This window comes from Pteropus medius, unplaced genomic scaffold (assembly GCF_902729225.1).
Source record: "Pteropus medius unplaced genomic scaffold, Ma_sr-lr_union100, whole genome shotgun sequence".
NCBI lineage: Eukaryota > Metazoa > Chordata > Mammalia > Chiroptera > Pteropodidae > Pteropus > Pteropus medius.
In genome coordinates this window covers 2,239,376-2,255,520 of record NW_024354499.1, presented here as the reverse complement: position 1 = coordinate 2,255,520, position 16,145 = coordinate 2,239,376, and the positions used below count along the sequence as shown (strand labels likewise).

Genomic DNA, 16,145 nt, shown 5'->3' with positions numbered 1-16,145 from the left:
CTATTTTTTTTTCATAAAACACAGTCTTAAACCACCAGTTAATAAAGGAATAGCATGCTTTCAAGCAGAAATTAGATTCTTCAAACAGAATTAATGTTCCCCAACATCCAGATTACAGAAATAAAAACCTGGCTATAACTAAATATGTTGTGTTAGTCACAAGGTACAGATTGCTGCAAATAGCGTCATAGAAAATCTCCCTTCTTCATCTCTGAGATACTGTTTGGCTCCTTCCTGTTCTGTGCATGCATGCACGCCACTTCTTGTTCTACATTAGAAAATAATTAGAAGCAAACAGCTGTTAGTCAAGCAAGCTATATTTTGGTCATATCTTTCCAGAGTTCAACGCATTGCCCCAGGGGTCTTATCTTAAAAAAGAATCTCACTGCTTTAGACACAGCAAACCAAAATGAAGATACATTACAATTAGTGTAGGCAAGAGCTGGCTCAGCTGGGAAGAGGCAGCTACCAATAAAGTTTCATTCTACTGTTTAAAATAATATTTCTTTTGATTTCATAGAAGGGCTGTTCTAAAATCAGCAAATAACTCAGAGAATGATGAATGTTATTTACCAATCATTAGACAAGGGATAAGGCTGTGTGTGTGTGTGTGTGTGTGTGTGTGTGTGTGTGTGTGTGTGTGGTGTTGTGTGTGTGTGGTTATATGAGAGCTGGCTCTTATACTGAGTCTTTCACTTGAGGCCTTGGAATTGGTCCAGTTCTGTTTGCAGCACAGAACTAGAGCCTGTAGACCTGAGTTGGGGTTTTGGATTCCAGACCTGGGCAGAGCAAGGATTTTGTTTATCTCAGTTTTCTCCTGTAGGAAAAATGAGAGTGGGGACAGATTTTTCTCAGAGTCTTTCAGCTATAACTTTCTAGTTATGTCTGACAATTGCTCATGGGCAAGGCTGAAGAACAAGGGTGTTGAATGAATCTCATGGATTCAAAGACATTTATGTCCCAGAGGAAGAGGAAAGAGGTTTTCAGGAAGCAAGAACTGTCTCCTATGGCTTAAACTTTCTAATAAGCTAAAGAGTTTTAAGCTCTGGGGCTTGGGGTGGGGAGTGGGGGTGGGGGAAGAGAGATGGTAGAGATAAAAGGGTTTTATTCATAGCCAGATAGAGTGAGTCCTAGATCCATGGCTGATGCAGTCCACCAAATTGTCCTGATACACTGGCAGGAGGCTCGGATAAAGGATAGTGGACTTATGTTCCGGGAGCAAGAAAAACAGAGACGAGGCTTCAAACGGAATTCTGCCATTTTTGTTAGTTAATGGAATTGCCTACCTATGAAGTTATGAGATGTTACAGAAATTCATAAAGATTTTCTGGGGTTATGACCCAAGTCATGTGACTCATATTCCACTCTCATTCCACTGCTTTGCCATGGTGATTTTTAAAAGCCTAATTCTCAACCTGGCTAATGCAGGAATGGAGAAAGGAAGTACTTTTAAGTCCATGATTTTAGAAATTTGTTCCACTGTGACAAGCTGGAATTTGGTTTGAAATTTTATCATGCCAAAGGGGTCCAATTCTTTTTATGTAAGTGTTTTCTCAGCAGTGAGGATGGTTTTTTGAGTGGAAAGAGACACACCTTGATCGGAGAGTACCACTTCCGGGGAGAGGAAGACCGACGCATGTTGTTGTTGAGATTTCGAGGTTCAGGGAATTCATATTCCTGCTCTGGCATCTTGACTCTTGCATTCTTTGCCTTTTCCAACTTAGCACCTTCTTCTGTGGAGCCCTTTTCTCCCCAGCGAACCTAAATTAAATAACATACAAAAGACAAAATAAGAAAATAAAATATAATGGGGATCACACATATATGTGTGATATACAGTGGGAGTGCTCTCTAATCCTCTATTCCTTTGGGCTTCGAGGGCCAGAGAAGAGGTAGATGTGGATGAAAGGAAAAGGGGAGGACTGAGGGAGCAGAAAGAGCAAGCGATGTGGGTGAATATCTAGGAAAGGAATTGTGCAGGCCATGGGGACAGCATGTGCAAAGGCCTTGCAGGCCCAGGTAAGAACTCTGGATTTTAGTCCAGTGAGAGAGTGAACCTTTGGGGATTTTGAGAAGATGAGCAAATGGCTCTGACTCATGGTGGGCAAGATATGAGGGTACATATTTAAAAAGCTGTACCCGCTACCTCTCCATCTCATGCCTCACAATCCACATCCCCACCAGACCTCAAGTATGAGTGTTCACCAGTTTGCTTGGGTTTTCCAACACTGAGTGGTCAGCACATAGATAGGACTACATGAAGTTGTCCTCTTACCTCCATCCTTTTAATGCCTCCAACACCTCGCCCACCATAGTAAGAGGCATCGACTGTAGGCCACTTTTTCTTAGGCAGACCATCATCATCTTCTTCCTGCATTGTGAACATGAAGAAAGCAAAGCACCATTGTTGTATGTATGTGTCCGCTATGTCATGTGAACAGGAGTAGACTGCCTGGGTTAAACCCCAGGGTCGCTGCTTCCTAGGGCCTTCGGCAAGTCACTCATCCTATCTAAACTTATTTTCCTTCTCTGTAAATTAGGAATAAAAGCAGTACTATCTGCTAAGGTTGTGGCGCAATCCTGGGACCTGTTCTCTTCTGCATTCTACTGGTTTTAGGGTAACTCACCTAATCCCATCTACATGCTGATGATTTGTTAATTTGCTTCTTCATCCCTGACTCCTCTGAACTCCAGTTGTTGACGATGACCTCTCCTCTTGGGTGACTAATCAACATCTCAACAATAGCACGTCAGAAAAAAGTCCTGATTTCCTCACCTTAAATATGCTGCCCCTACAGTCTCCCCACTGCCCTGGAAGTCACTCTGGAATTCCCTTTCTCCTCCACTGCTCCTCCCCCACTCTATCCCAATTTGTCAACAAGTTCTGTTGACCCCACTTGTAAAAGATCCCAAATCTGTGACTTCTCCAACTTCACCTTCATCACCACTCCACCACACTGGTTCTAAGTCCTCATAAGCTTTCTCCTGGGTACTGTAACAGACTAACTGGCCTCTCAGCTGCCCTCTTATTTGCCTACAATCCGTTCTCCACAAAGCAACAGAATAAAATCCAAACCCCAGCTCTGCCCTTCGAGCTCTGGCCTTTGCTCACCTCTCCAGCCTTCTTCCTCACCACGCTTTCCTCCTCCCTGCACTCCAGCCTGCTTGTCCTCTTTCTGTCCCTCAGATACTCTGAGCACATTCCTGTCTCAAGGCCTGTGCATAAGCTGTCCCCTTGTCCAGGGATGCTTTTCCTCTGGTCTTTTCATGGTTGAATCCTTCTTACTACTCCTTGGAGAGGCTTTCCCTTGACATCCTTCTAAATCAGCTCCAGTCCCTTCGTCCTATTGATTTGTTTTATTTTTAGTTATAGATCTTATTATCAGTTGATGTTTATTTATTGTCTGTCTTTCCATGCTGGAATGTAGGTTCTATGGAAGCTTCTGTTTAGTTGTTGTGTTTACCATTGCGTTCTCAAATTTTAGAACAGCGCCTCGTATGCAGTAGGTGCTCAAAGATTATCTGTTGAATTTACAAATAAATTAAAACAAAGCCGTTAACTCAGTGTCTGCAACTTAGCTCAGTGACAAGAAGTTAGCATTTATTAGATATTTTTTAAGATGAAAGGGGAAAACAAGAAAACTTGTAACTTTATGAAAAAGGGAAGGATAATTAGCAAAACTGCTCCTCATCTCAGCACTGTCATTATTCGTGTTGTGGGGAGAAAAAGATCACCATCTACAGCCAGAGAAGGCTTTTAGGGTGGAGAAAGGAAGCTGAAAAAGGGGTCTGCAAAGCAGGGCAATGAGCCAAAGAAGATGAAACCGCTCAGAACAAGCCTGCTTCCCACGGTCTTGTGCTGGTGGTATTTGGGGAGTCAAAGCTCAGGGTGGAGTCCCATGTAGGGCTACCATTGTGTGGAAAGGGGTGTCTCATGAAGGAGGCAAGGTACATGGCCAGGGCGAGTGGTTGGCAGGAGAGAAACCAGAGCCAGAGGTGACAAACAAAACAGTAACACATTAATACACTGAGATTCCCTAGGTGACCGACCTGCTGTGCGTGGGATGGGCAGGTTTCTTTAAAAATTCTTTTAAAAATTTAATATATCTTAAAGGACAGTGAAAACAGCAGACCAGAGGACTTAGAACATTCTGGCAGCTGACACTTGGGTTGATCTCTCTTTCTTTCTCTTTTTAAAACAGATCTGTCCTTGTTCATATAGGACTGTGAGTCCTAAAGGCAGAGTGGATCCTGTAGACCCTGTATTCTATGAAGATCTTGTACAAAGCCTGATGCACAGCAGGTGCTCAATAAACACATACTGAATTTGCAATGACCACAGGTGAATTTATGTAGCTTCTACCATGTGCGTGCCAACACTCTTCTAAGTGCTTTACATGTATTAACCTTTTAGTCTCACAATGAGCCGTGAGGTAGGTGGTCTATTCTTTCCATTTTAGGGAGGAGGAACAAAGAGGTTAAGTGACTTAGGTCACCCAGCGTGTATGTGGCAGAGCTGGATTTGAGTCCCGGCAGCCTTATTTTTGTTTATTTCTCAGTGTTGGCAGTTCTGGGTTTTGTCTCTTTGCATTGTGTTTTTCTAATCATTTGATGGAATCAAATAAATGTGGGTTTTCTACTTTTCATTCCTTTTATCTGCTAATTTTGAAGACATAACCATGAAACATGACAAAATAATAAAATAGAAACAAAGAAAATCCCCAATAATATAATAGTTCACAGTATTTTGCCTGATAATTTCAGAAGGCTTCTGATGTCAAACCAGGAACCTCTGGTATTTCACATATATGGTTAAACTTTACCACTAGTGGCGGATGCGTGTGTGTCTGTGTGTCATCTATGAAACAGCTTTGAAAAGCCTGGCCTCCCTGGCCTTATGTCATTTTCCAAAGGTGGTATCACCCAAAACGGGGCACGGCAGCACCGAAAATGTGAGAGACTCCAAGAATAAAGCTGGTTAATCAACGTAGATCTGAAGTGGTCTCATGAGTCTTCTAATTTTTTAAATGACAGGAGGACGAACATCGGCAACCACCTAACTGAGCCTTTTCATTGCCCGGAAGATACTTGGATCCAGAGTAATGAAGAGACTAGTGGACTTGAAGTTCTGGTTTGGCTTTCTGATCCCTTTTTCCAGGATCTCCCCACCATCCTCGCACACATCCCCGCTGCCCTTCCCCTCGATTCTTCCCTCTTGCTCAGGACTTGCTGTGGCCTCTATTTCTGGGCGGTGCCTGGGTGGGAAAGCCGGGCCAGCCTCCTGCGCATGTGCAAAGGCCTGCGTTCCACCAACAGGAAATGCCAGGACTCAAATCGGCTCCACACGCTCCTGATCAACCAAGGCTGCAGTTTAATCCCCTGACCTGGGCTTGCCTGCCAAACTCAAACGACAGCAAGAGACTACACAAAGGCCCAGGGTTTGACCAACGCGAGAGTCAGAATTTCCCTGCAGTTACCATGGCTCTGTTTACACATTCTAGAGAGGCGAGGGTTTTGCAATCTTCAGAAGAGAAGGGACTCTTTGATGTGTCTTTGGCCAAAAACTGATGGCGTAAAGTCAGTCCCCAGCAATTCCACTAAGAAAAGCGGCAGCACTGGAGGTGAACCTCTACATCTAAGTACGAGTGCTCTTAGGACGTTCCCCTTACACTGACCTTCAAGGATGGAGCAGAGGGGAGAAAACCACCAAGTTAGAAACACCATCTATGATTTTTGGAGGACAGACGAGATAAACTGAGGTGCTTTGAGTGAGCAAAGTAGTAGGAATCAGGAGTTTGTAGTCAGCTAGCAGGAGATGAGCAGAAAAGAGTGGGACTGAGCTACCAGTAAAGGGCCAGGGTCCACCTGAGGAGTGGGCTCTGAGAACCTCCCAGCAGTGGGAATGGCAGGGATGGTAAAGAGGAGGCTGTTTAACATTTGCTCAGAAGTTATTCACTGGCTGTACTGTGTTGTAACCCACCCGTACTTTTAAACCTTCAGTAAAAGTCCCTATGCAGATGGCCTTGTGCCAGCAATGCCTTTGAGGGAGTGTAGGAACTGGGTTTGTTACGTGGAGTCTAACAAAGAAGAGGGCATATCACAGAAGCAGCCAGAAGTAGGAGTCAGTGGTGCCTCGAGATACCGCAGAGATTAGGGAGGAGTGCTGGTTTCCCATCAGGGGAAGTTATATTTATATTTAAAAGGATGTGGTGGCCCCAGATGTCCAATTGGCTGATGTTTGGGTCACACAAGTGACAGCACATTACTCAGATGGTAGAGGCCAGTTCTGATCTGCTTGTGCTCAGGCAGATCAAGGTGTTCTCAGTCACAGTCCTGCTCACGTTTGGTTATCTTATAATTGGATTAGTCCCGTGCTGCCTTCAGTCACTGAACTTTTCCATCTTTCCAATCATGTCAGGCTTTTGTACCGCTCCACATGCTTGGAACACCCTTCCCCCATTTCCTTTACCCATATTTTAAGATTGTACTCAAATGTAATCTATTTTATGCATAACTCCCTGATTCCCCAGAGAATTCAATGCTCCCTTTTTGTTTTTCCTACAGCTCTTTGTAGTGACTTTTCCCTACTCAACAAACATTTAACTATTAGTTATTAGGCAAAGCAGTGTGTATAAGGGTGAGATCTCTGACCCCAGGGCTGCCTCACTCCTCCATATAGACCGTGCACTGGACAACTCCACAGGTATGATAGGAACAGCTCCCCCTGGAGTTGTGCATATGACTCAAGCTACAAGTTTTAACATTCTTGCTTCTCTGATATCCATTTGCTAGCCGAACCAGATGGCCAGCTTGACCCAAATAGGTTCTCAACCCCCAACTCACTACAGGGACCACTGGAAATTATGGAAAGAAGAACGTAACTGAAACAGAATCGAGCCCAAGGAAATAGTTTTAAATCAGCCTTTGAATTTATTTAAAATTTAATAGAATCAACACATCTTAAACCCTATGGACAGCCCTAATAGCACCAAACAAGGACCCTTTACTTGTCTATTCTTTCATTCACTCACTCAAACAGCTGTAGCTGAGCCCCACCCCACCATCCCTCTGCTCCACCAGCAAAGTGCTATATTTTGAGAAAATAAAGAGAACGCAGCATCAACAAGACCGTTTACATTTATAGAGGAGTAAGTTTTGTGAGGGTGAACTAAGGGACATGAACTAAAGGACTAAGGCCACAGAAACTCCCAGGCCTGGAAGGCTGAACCCAAAGTAGAGCTGGATGTTTGTTTCATCTAAAGTCTCTGGGGATAAGCCGGAGAGGTCACCCTCAACGTCAGTCTTGGAAGGCAATTTCATTTTGAATTGGACCATCAGAGGAAGTACTCCATTATTGGATTTGTCCACAAACTTCGATTTAAAATTCGATTAAATTTTAAATAAATTCAAAGGCCGATTTGGAATAACTAGAGACTTAGTGAGGAATCTTTACTCTGCTGCCAATTAGAGAAGACTCTTAAACCAGGAAATGTCCTTCTGAGTTGTTAAAATAGAGCTTTATGCATTTTGATAGTCCTTATTAAAGAGGGTCACTGTGAGCTCATTATAAAGTTGTATTCGTTCTTGAAGTTTAGTTATTTAAATAGTAGATATCCTTCCGTTGGGATATGATGCTTATAAATCTGATGAAATTTTAGATTACTAACATTTAACTTGATATATATGACAGAGAGTGTTTGACTTTATATAGTTATTAATTGAGTGCTAGACACTGTATTAAGCTCTTTGGGGATAAATTAAAGATTAATTAGATATAAATCTTAAAGTAGCTAAACTTTGAAGCAGAAGGAAGAGTCAATAGTCTGGGACTGCAGAGAAGGGAGAAATGAGAAACTAGTTCTGATGGTAGAAATTACAATATGTTTGGGACACATTGAGCTGTGCTTAAAGAATGTAGGATTTGAATACAGGGAGCTGGAGTGGAGAAAGTTGTCTAGATTCAGACTATGATTTTCAGGGCATTGAGTAAAATACTCTGTATGAGTTAAGTAAGTTATACTATCTATTTCTGTGGAATTTATTTTTTTTTTCTGCCAAAGCACATTAGGAAGTTGATTAGGGCTGCTTAACTCCTAGGGCCAAGGAACTCTCAAGGCCAAGGCACATGCTAAGGTCATCAGCACCACCTCTAGCTTGCCTAGTCAGCCCAGAAGCTGGTTCAGATTTAACAGGACACCTCAGATCTCAAGTATCGTGAAGTTGTCATTTTGTTCCAGAAACTAGGTCTACCTTCTTCAGGTGAAAGTACGACTTCTCTAAGAATAATAAACAAAACTGGGAACACTCAACTGCTTCTCTTCTCTTGATTTTAGCTCTTCTTTCTTAGTGGTTTTCTGGTTTGAGCTTTTTTTCCGCCCTCCAAAATTGTGTTGTTGAGTATAGTACTTCATTCTATACACACCTATTGAGCTGTTCTGTGTGTGGTGCCCTTTGCTACATGCTGGGGCCTGGGGTAAACCACACCCCGCAGTCTTGCACCTAAGTCCTCTGGGTATTCTGGCAAGGCTGGCTGCCACATCGCCTTCCAAATACAAATGAAGAGCCAGCAGCAGAAGAAAGGGCAATGACTCCTCTAATTGAACATGATGAGGGGAGGGAACCCTCCCCTCAGGGCAAACAGAGCAACCTCATCAAGAAAGCTTCTTGCCCTATTTTTCTTTTGGAATTATAAAAGACAGCTGCACACAACAGAAACACGGCCAAACTGGAACCTGTGAAACTAGCCATGGTGCTTTTTCTTGAAGGATTAGGAAAAGGCTTTTGTGGATGTAAAGAGGGTCCCCCCGCCCTCCTCTTAGCACAGCAATGTAATTTCCTCCCTTGATTTCTGGGCAGAAAGTTAGCATTCCAACAAGATGTGCTTTAATTGATGGCAGCTATTAAATCCCTTGGCTTACATGCATATGGTTCAGGATATAAGAGCCACATGGAATTTTAAATCTGATCATTATTCTTTCTGTATGTAGGAAACTTGACAAAGGCATTAAGAAAAGGGATGGTGAGGGGGTGGCGCCTGGTTTGCACACAACGGACCTTAGAGATTGAGGACAATGAACTTGAAACCTCATCAATACATCTTCTGGTCCCACTAGGTTTTCAGATCTATACCCTGGCTTCTAAACTGTGAGTGTTACATCCAGGGAGGCCAGCTCCCCCAGGAATGATCAAAAGATCAGGAGGGCCACTGGCCAGGCACTTCTGCCCTGGATGCTCCTTCTCACCATCAGCCTTTAAGGCCTCCACTCTATTCTACCCAGGCTACACTTGCACCAGAGCTCTTTACTGGCCAATTTATGGTGGAGTCTAAGATATTTTCTCTTTCTGCAAATGATAAATATTCAAGAGCAAGGCCAGCATATTAGCATATTCACTCTCCAGTGTATTTTCATTAGTGCCTGGCAAATCTTTAGGTAACACTGTTTTACATTAAAAACAATGGAAGACTTCAGCATCAGGCTGTTCCTAGAATTACTGATTGTTTAGAGAATGTGGCAAATTTTCCCTAAGTCTCTATAGAGAAAAGAGATCCCTAAAGTGTCTTTTAGAGGAAAAACCAGTATCTTGGGACTCCAAATAATTGTATTGATAAAAATACATATGTTTGCATCTCAAATTCTATCTTTGCAAGGAAAAAACTTCTAAAATCACTTATCCATGGCTGCCAGTTTAGTTTAGTTCCTGTTCATCCTTGGTTAAGAAAGAGCCAAAGACCTTCCTCTTTGCTGCTTCAATGCATTAGGAGCCTCTGCCTGACTTAGCTCTGCTTTACAGGGACCCGAGTCTCAGGCCAGCCCATCGGCTCTCCACCTCACTCTGCCACCCTGTCCACCTGGCTACACCCTGCTCTGGTCACTTACCTCACTTTCTTCAGCAGGGGGTGGGGGTACCTCCTTGATAATCTGAAAAGAAAAAAAAGAACAAGTCAGTAAAAATATCTAGCCATTGCCTTCCAGGAGGCCTGCTCTTCTCTCAAGAGGTACCTTGATAGTGTGGCCATAATTACCATAGTAACAGGCCCAAGCAAGGCAGGCTTTGTCAATGCTATGATGTGTCCTTCTGGGCAGAACAGCTCAGTTAGTTAAAGCATGATCTGGGCTGAGGTTCCACTCTCAATTGAGTCTGTTGTAGTTTTGTATAAAGAAAAAAATGTTCCAAGGTAACAGTTTTGTCTCTTACCTCAGGGAGCTACCTGGCAATTTTATTCACTCATTTATTCATCTAGTGGTTCATGCATCAAATCATTCACTCATTCATCCAATCAGCTACACATTTAACAAAGAATTGTACATGACAGAGGTTAAGACGGTGCAGCAGAGACGAGTCAGGTATGGACCACGCTCAAGCTGTTGGTGGTCTTGTTAACAGTCACTAGCCCCAAGTGGTACCCATGGTGGGAGGGTGGGATGGTCAGGCAGAGGACAAAAAAGGAGAGGTAGTTAGGGATTTCTTTCATGGATCTGAACTTTAAGGGATACAAAAATTTACATAACAATATTAAAAGATTGTATTCTGAAACTGCCCTGTCATTAAGGCTGAAGAGAGACATGTGTACACTCCGGGCAGGCAGCGACTGGGAGCCCCTTTCAACCAATGAAAGGATGAGTGACACATGGGAGAAGGGCAGAGAAGGAGGACAGCTGAGTGACAGTAAGCAACCTCTCCTCACTCTGTCCCCAACTTGCCCACACCATTCACAAAAGGGAAGTCCTTGCAGTACATTAGATTTTGAGTCTTTTACAAGGCAATTTGGCAATTATCTGCTGTGACTCCACCATGTCCTTTTGGGGTTCCCTCCTCTCATCCCAAGCTTATTATTGGAATTTTGGCTCCCCTACATAGAGTCCTTTTCTTTAGAGGATTCTGGTAAATACAAAGCTCATTACCTATCTTGTGATGTTTTAGTGTTGGGGCTGGCGTGGACCTCTGTGGGTGGGTGCTCAGGGATTGCTCAGAGGACCAGTTTCTTAACTTTCTAGTTGGAGATCTCTCCCAGCTACAGGGCAGGCTGTTCACTAGGCATCAAGCTCCACCCTACTAAGCACATATCTTGTTTGACTTAATGATTATTCCGGTACCTCACTTGGGCTGTCATCCTTACTGCTGTAATCCATGCTACCATAATCTGTAATGTCATCTCTGTACGTTGAGACAGGCTACTGACTTGAGGTTCTGTTAATACCAGCCAGGGGATTAAGACTCCAGTCATCTAAAAAGACAGTATTCAATTAATTAAGAAGCAGAGGCTAAGACCTCCAGGGGTTTCAAACTATCATTTCATCTGCCTCCACTTTCTGACCATTGTGAAGAGCCTGCTGAAGGTCTCTGGAAAGCATGAAGCCATGATTTTGCTCACCCTGGCTCAGAATTCCTTAAGGAAATCTCTAGGGAGGACCATCACTGTCCAGTGATGATTCTCCATCATCCCAGAGGCAGTGATGCTCTAAAAACAGGAAATGCTTGGGAATGCGAGGGAGGGGTGAGGGGCTGGAGACACTGATCTAGAATGTGTCTCTTCTCTTAGGGCAGGGTTAGGGACGGGGATGAGAGGGAGTTAGACACTGAGGAACAAGACAGGCGTTGACAAGAGTGCTGTGGGCAGTGCGCATGGTATACAGAGGTTCGGTATAAAACAGCTGGGCTTTTGTCTTCACAGGGCTACCAGCTTCCTCCCTCACTGCATGGAAGCACGGTGTAGTTGTCAGCTGTGAACCCTGACCTGCCTTTTTCTGACTGTGAGGATTTGACAAGTTCTTGATCTTCCCTGAGCTCCACTGTCCTCTTCCGTTAAATGGGAGCGATAACATTAACCTTGTAGGAACTGAGTCATGATAAGCAATAACATTTGTAAGACATCTGGTATAGAGTGGGTGCTCAAGAGATGGTGTGTACTATTATTATTATTCTCCTTTCTCTTTCTTGCAGTCTCCGTGTCTTGCTTTTATTACATCTTTAACAAAGTTTTCACTTAACCCCCTGTATACACTAAATGGCTAAGCATGGTCCTTTCCAGATGGAGCTTCATAAAATGAGTTCAGACAGGGGCCAGGGGACCTGAGAGTAGCCAGAGGTTTTGAGGGAGTGGGCATCAGTGTGTATCATCACAAATGTGTAGGCATATGACATCAGCCAGACAGAAAGTATAGCACCAGAGACCCAATACTCAGACGAACCCATCTGTGGGTTACCGTTTAATGTGACTTACTGAATATTTAGTGAATTTTATAGCCAACAATGCCTCAAAGGAAACCCAAAAGACAATGCCAAAATACACGACTTAGTGAGTATAAATCAAAAGTAGACTAATTTGTAATCCACATTCTATGCTGACACACGGCAAATTGGATACCTGAGCTTCTGGGAAAATGCCACCATTTAATCAGGATTTAGGCACCTCCAATCTACTCTCGTTGGTTGAATGTCTGGTTATACTCAGCAGGAATGAGGAAGAAGTATTCTTCTTGCTCCAAGCGCTCCCATCACCAGCCTTCACCTGGAAGCAAGGAGCAGCTAAACCGTAGGATGACAGGAAAGCATTTCAAAGTGCGATCTAGATGGGCTAAGTGGAAATCCTGAGATAATTATTTCAAGCCTTGAAGCTGGATGGGCTGTCTGCGAGTGAGCCAAACCCTCCTGCCAAGAACAGCATACAGGCTACCCAAAGAAGTGATCTAAGCACAGGGACACGTCAGCCCTCTCCACCTTACTCCCAATTCTGAAGGGCTAGCGCCCACGTTGCCCGCAAGAGCAGGTGGGCAGCAGCCTGCTTTGCTTTTGAGCCTGGAACACCACTGCAGCTTCTGTGCAGAGTGGTCCATGGCTCACGAGGTAAAATGCCAGCTGACTCTATCCCCCACAGGCCTGCGCGATGTGGCCCCATCACCTCTCCATCTCACTCTTCTCCACTCTCTCCTTCACTTTCTGCACTTCCGCCTCTGGGTCACCTTCTTTTTCCTTCCATATACCCTGCCGTTTCTCGCTTGTAATGTCCTCTGCTTAAATGCTTGTCTGACACCTGCACATGCCTTGGTTAACACCTATTCATTGTAAATAAATACTCCTTCCCTGGGAAGTCTCCCGTTACCTCAGAGAAGGCAAGATCCCGTTTACGGGGTCTCAGGTAACCCAGTATTTTTTCTAGCACTTTTAATTGCAATTAAAAGATTAATTGCATAATTCTTTACTTCCAGCTAGTAAGACTAGAAAGTTTTTATTTCCAACAAGAATGAAAGCTCGAATCCATTGAACACTACTGAGCTTAGGCTTGATTTGTCCCATTCCTTTCTTAGAAGGTGCCAGGAGCTTCCTTTTGGTTGTGGGTGGGCTTGTCAGATCCTTCCTCATTAGAACAAATAAAAGATGAATAAAGTTTAAGAGATCTTTAATAAAACGTTTAAAAGGAAAATTCCTCAACAAACATACTTATAAGCACAACATGGTAGAACTGAATGGCAGTACTGAGGACAAATCTGGAGACATTTTTCATATTCTCTTTCAGAGACCAACATCACTTCTCCACTTAATACCATTTTTAGGTTGGATGTTTTGGATGAGCAGAAAGTGACCATTTGCCTCCTTGAGATAGCTGTCCTATAGTTCCTTTTGCATTATGGTTGGACTAGTGAGGTAAAAGGGGATATGAAAAATGAGGTAGAATATGGAACTTCTGAATTCTATTAGTGGTTCTTTGCTACCTGAGAATTTCTTGAAATTGTCTCCTCTGTGAATTGGGAGATATGCCTCTTCAGCCTACTTATCAGTGATTTTTAGCTCTGATTTTATCCATCTTTGTTTAGGTAGACATGAGATGGGGCCAGGTTTGACAAAGGAAAAAGATGGAAAAGACCAGGTAGAATCTTATCAAATTGAAATCTTACCGGTAATTTCTCACTGAGTCAAAACAAACTCGTTTTTATGTACACCTCTTATACAAATGCTATAAATGGTTGGAAATGGTAACAATGGAAGGTGTGGAGATATAGTTAGCAAGGCATGAATACAGTAGAAAGTTCACACATGCCCAGGTCCTGTTTGACACTTGGGAACTTTGCTCTGGTTTTACAAGTCAAGTTCAACTGTTTAAGTCTCTGTGAAACTCTTTCTTAAAATTTATTTTATAAAATTTTAAGATGAAATAAAGCGCCTGGAGAGTTTATTTTGCTTGTTTCTTCTTCTCCGGAAGTATCCAAGTCCTATTTCTAATTTGTATGTTTTGATCCTTGTCACTCGGTTTGCTCCTGCTAACTCTGCTGCTATAGTCCTGTGCAATGGAATGCAAATTGTAATCTACCCAATTTTTAGCACAGGTATCTCTTCCTCCTCCTCGATGCTAGCCACACTGGCTCACCAGATGTTCCATTTAAAATCATGAGTCAGGGCGACATGCTGCACGAGGAACAGGAGGATGCCAGGCCTGGCTATTCCTCTGGGGTCCCCTGCTCTCTCTATCCCCACGACTTCACATTTCTCCTCCTTATCCTTCCTATCTCTTCCTCTGTGACAGTAGTTGACTATAGGCTAAGCTGTACAGGAGCTCATTTTGGATAGATGCTTATCTTATAGCATGAAAAGTAGGACTTCTTTTTGGGCCCCTTTTCTTCTTAAATTGTATTCAGTGTCTCACTGTTCTTTTTGCCTGAGCGGGATGAGAAGCATCTCCTACTCAATATCGAAGGCGTGGTTCTCTTGTGGCAAAGGAGATACTTCCTTGACACAGAGCCAATTCTGTTGCCCAAAGGCCAAGAAAACTGCTTAAGATAATGACTCTATTAACATTAGGCACTTCTCCTCTAATTTCAATGAGTTCAGTAGTTTTAAACTTTATCGACTATCAAAATTGCCTGGAGGGCTTTTAAAACCAGATTTATGGGCTGCATCTCTGAGTTTTTCATTAGTAGGTCTGAAGCAGGGACTTCACATTTCTAACAAGTTCCCAAATGATGCTTATGCCGCTGGTCCATGGGCCACACTTCGAGAACGATGAATTAGCTTCTTTCTGTACCTCAGTTGCATATGTTGGGGTGTTTTGCCTCAAGTCAGATGTTCCTATGAGTGTTCTGTTGAGAGTTGCTTATGGCTGATTAGAAACACCAGCTTTAAAAATGTTTCAGTCTAAAAATTATGGTGTCCCTGCTCTATTGTCAGAAACTATGGGGTCTCCATTGCTCATGCGCCCCATCTGGGAGGAAACATAGAACTATCTCTGGAGGAAACTCTAGCTCTGCTTGCAGACACTCTCTTGCTTCCCATGGTGAGTGTCGGTGCTCATCCGTGGGCAGAGCTGGCATGGCCTGGACTCCCAGATCCAGCCCTGAAACAATCCCAGGAGGATGGTGGCCTGGGAGTTAGGGACACAGATTTTATCTTTCACTGTCTGCACCTTTGGCAGTTAACTCACTGAAATGTATTTGCTTGTCTTTCTTCCGCACTGGACTCTAAGATATAGGCAGCTTTTAACTCCTGACACATAGTCAGTGCTTGTTATTCAGCACTATTTGAATGAATATGTGTGCATTCTTGCAAAGGAAAAGATAAAGAAAGCACTTCTGATTATTCTAAACTTCCTTGCTTCTCAAAAAGCACTTCAGTGATATGAAATGTATGGTCTCTCTACTCACTATGTAAATGTTTCTTTAGTAATTAATATGCTAACAGCCCCAATTGCTTAGAGGGCATTCTGACACTTGGACGCATCATGGGGATCTCATTAGAGTCATGAGTTAGACTCAAGGTTAATTACAGTACTTAATTGATACGCCATTCTATCTCCTACCCCCATACTCTAAGTAAATTCATTTGCCTTGTGGTTCAAAAATCCACTTTCCAGCTTTGTGTTTCAAACTAAATTTCTATGAAGGCTTCTTGAAAACATGGATGACATGTACAGCCTCTTTTGTTATAACACAGGTATGTAATATATGAATTTGTTTATATGAAAGTAGGTAAATTGGATAATAAAATCGCTAAACTATGAAATCACATTAGCTCAAAATCTGATTTTTTTCATGAGGTACAGTAGAAGGTAATATATATTTCAGTTTTTTGGTTGTGGTAAAATTCACATAATCTGACATTTACCGTTTTAAAGTATGAGCTGATTCTATTTGGTGTCACTGAGTAATATCAGG

At 43.0% G+C, this 16,145-nt stretch overlaps 1 protein-coding gene across 10 annotated transcripts in view; it reads right to left on the bottom strand.

The window, feature by feature from the left end:
- Positions 1–16,145, bottom strand: part of ANTXR1 (ANTXR cell adhesion molecule 1) — a 233,380-nt gene that overhangs the window by 81,345 nt on the left and 135,890 nt on the right. For all 10 annotated transcript variants that reach the window (XM_039852461.1, XM_039852454.1, XM_039852452.1 and 7 more), the window contains exons 14-16: positions 9,879–9,920; positions 2,276–2,371; positions 1,594–1,761 (exon numbers count right to left, since the gene is read on the bottom strand). In XM_039852461.1, the coding sequence (XP_039708395.1) occupies positions 1,594–1,761; positions 2,276–2,371; positions 9,879–9,920 (306 nt within the window). The remainder of the gene's footprint in view (positions 1–1,593; positions 1,762–2,275; positions 2,372–9,878; positions 9,921–16,145) is intronic.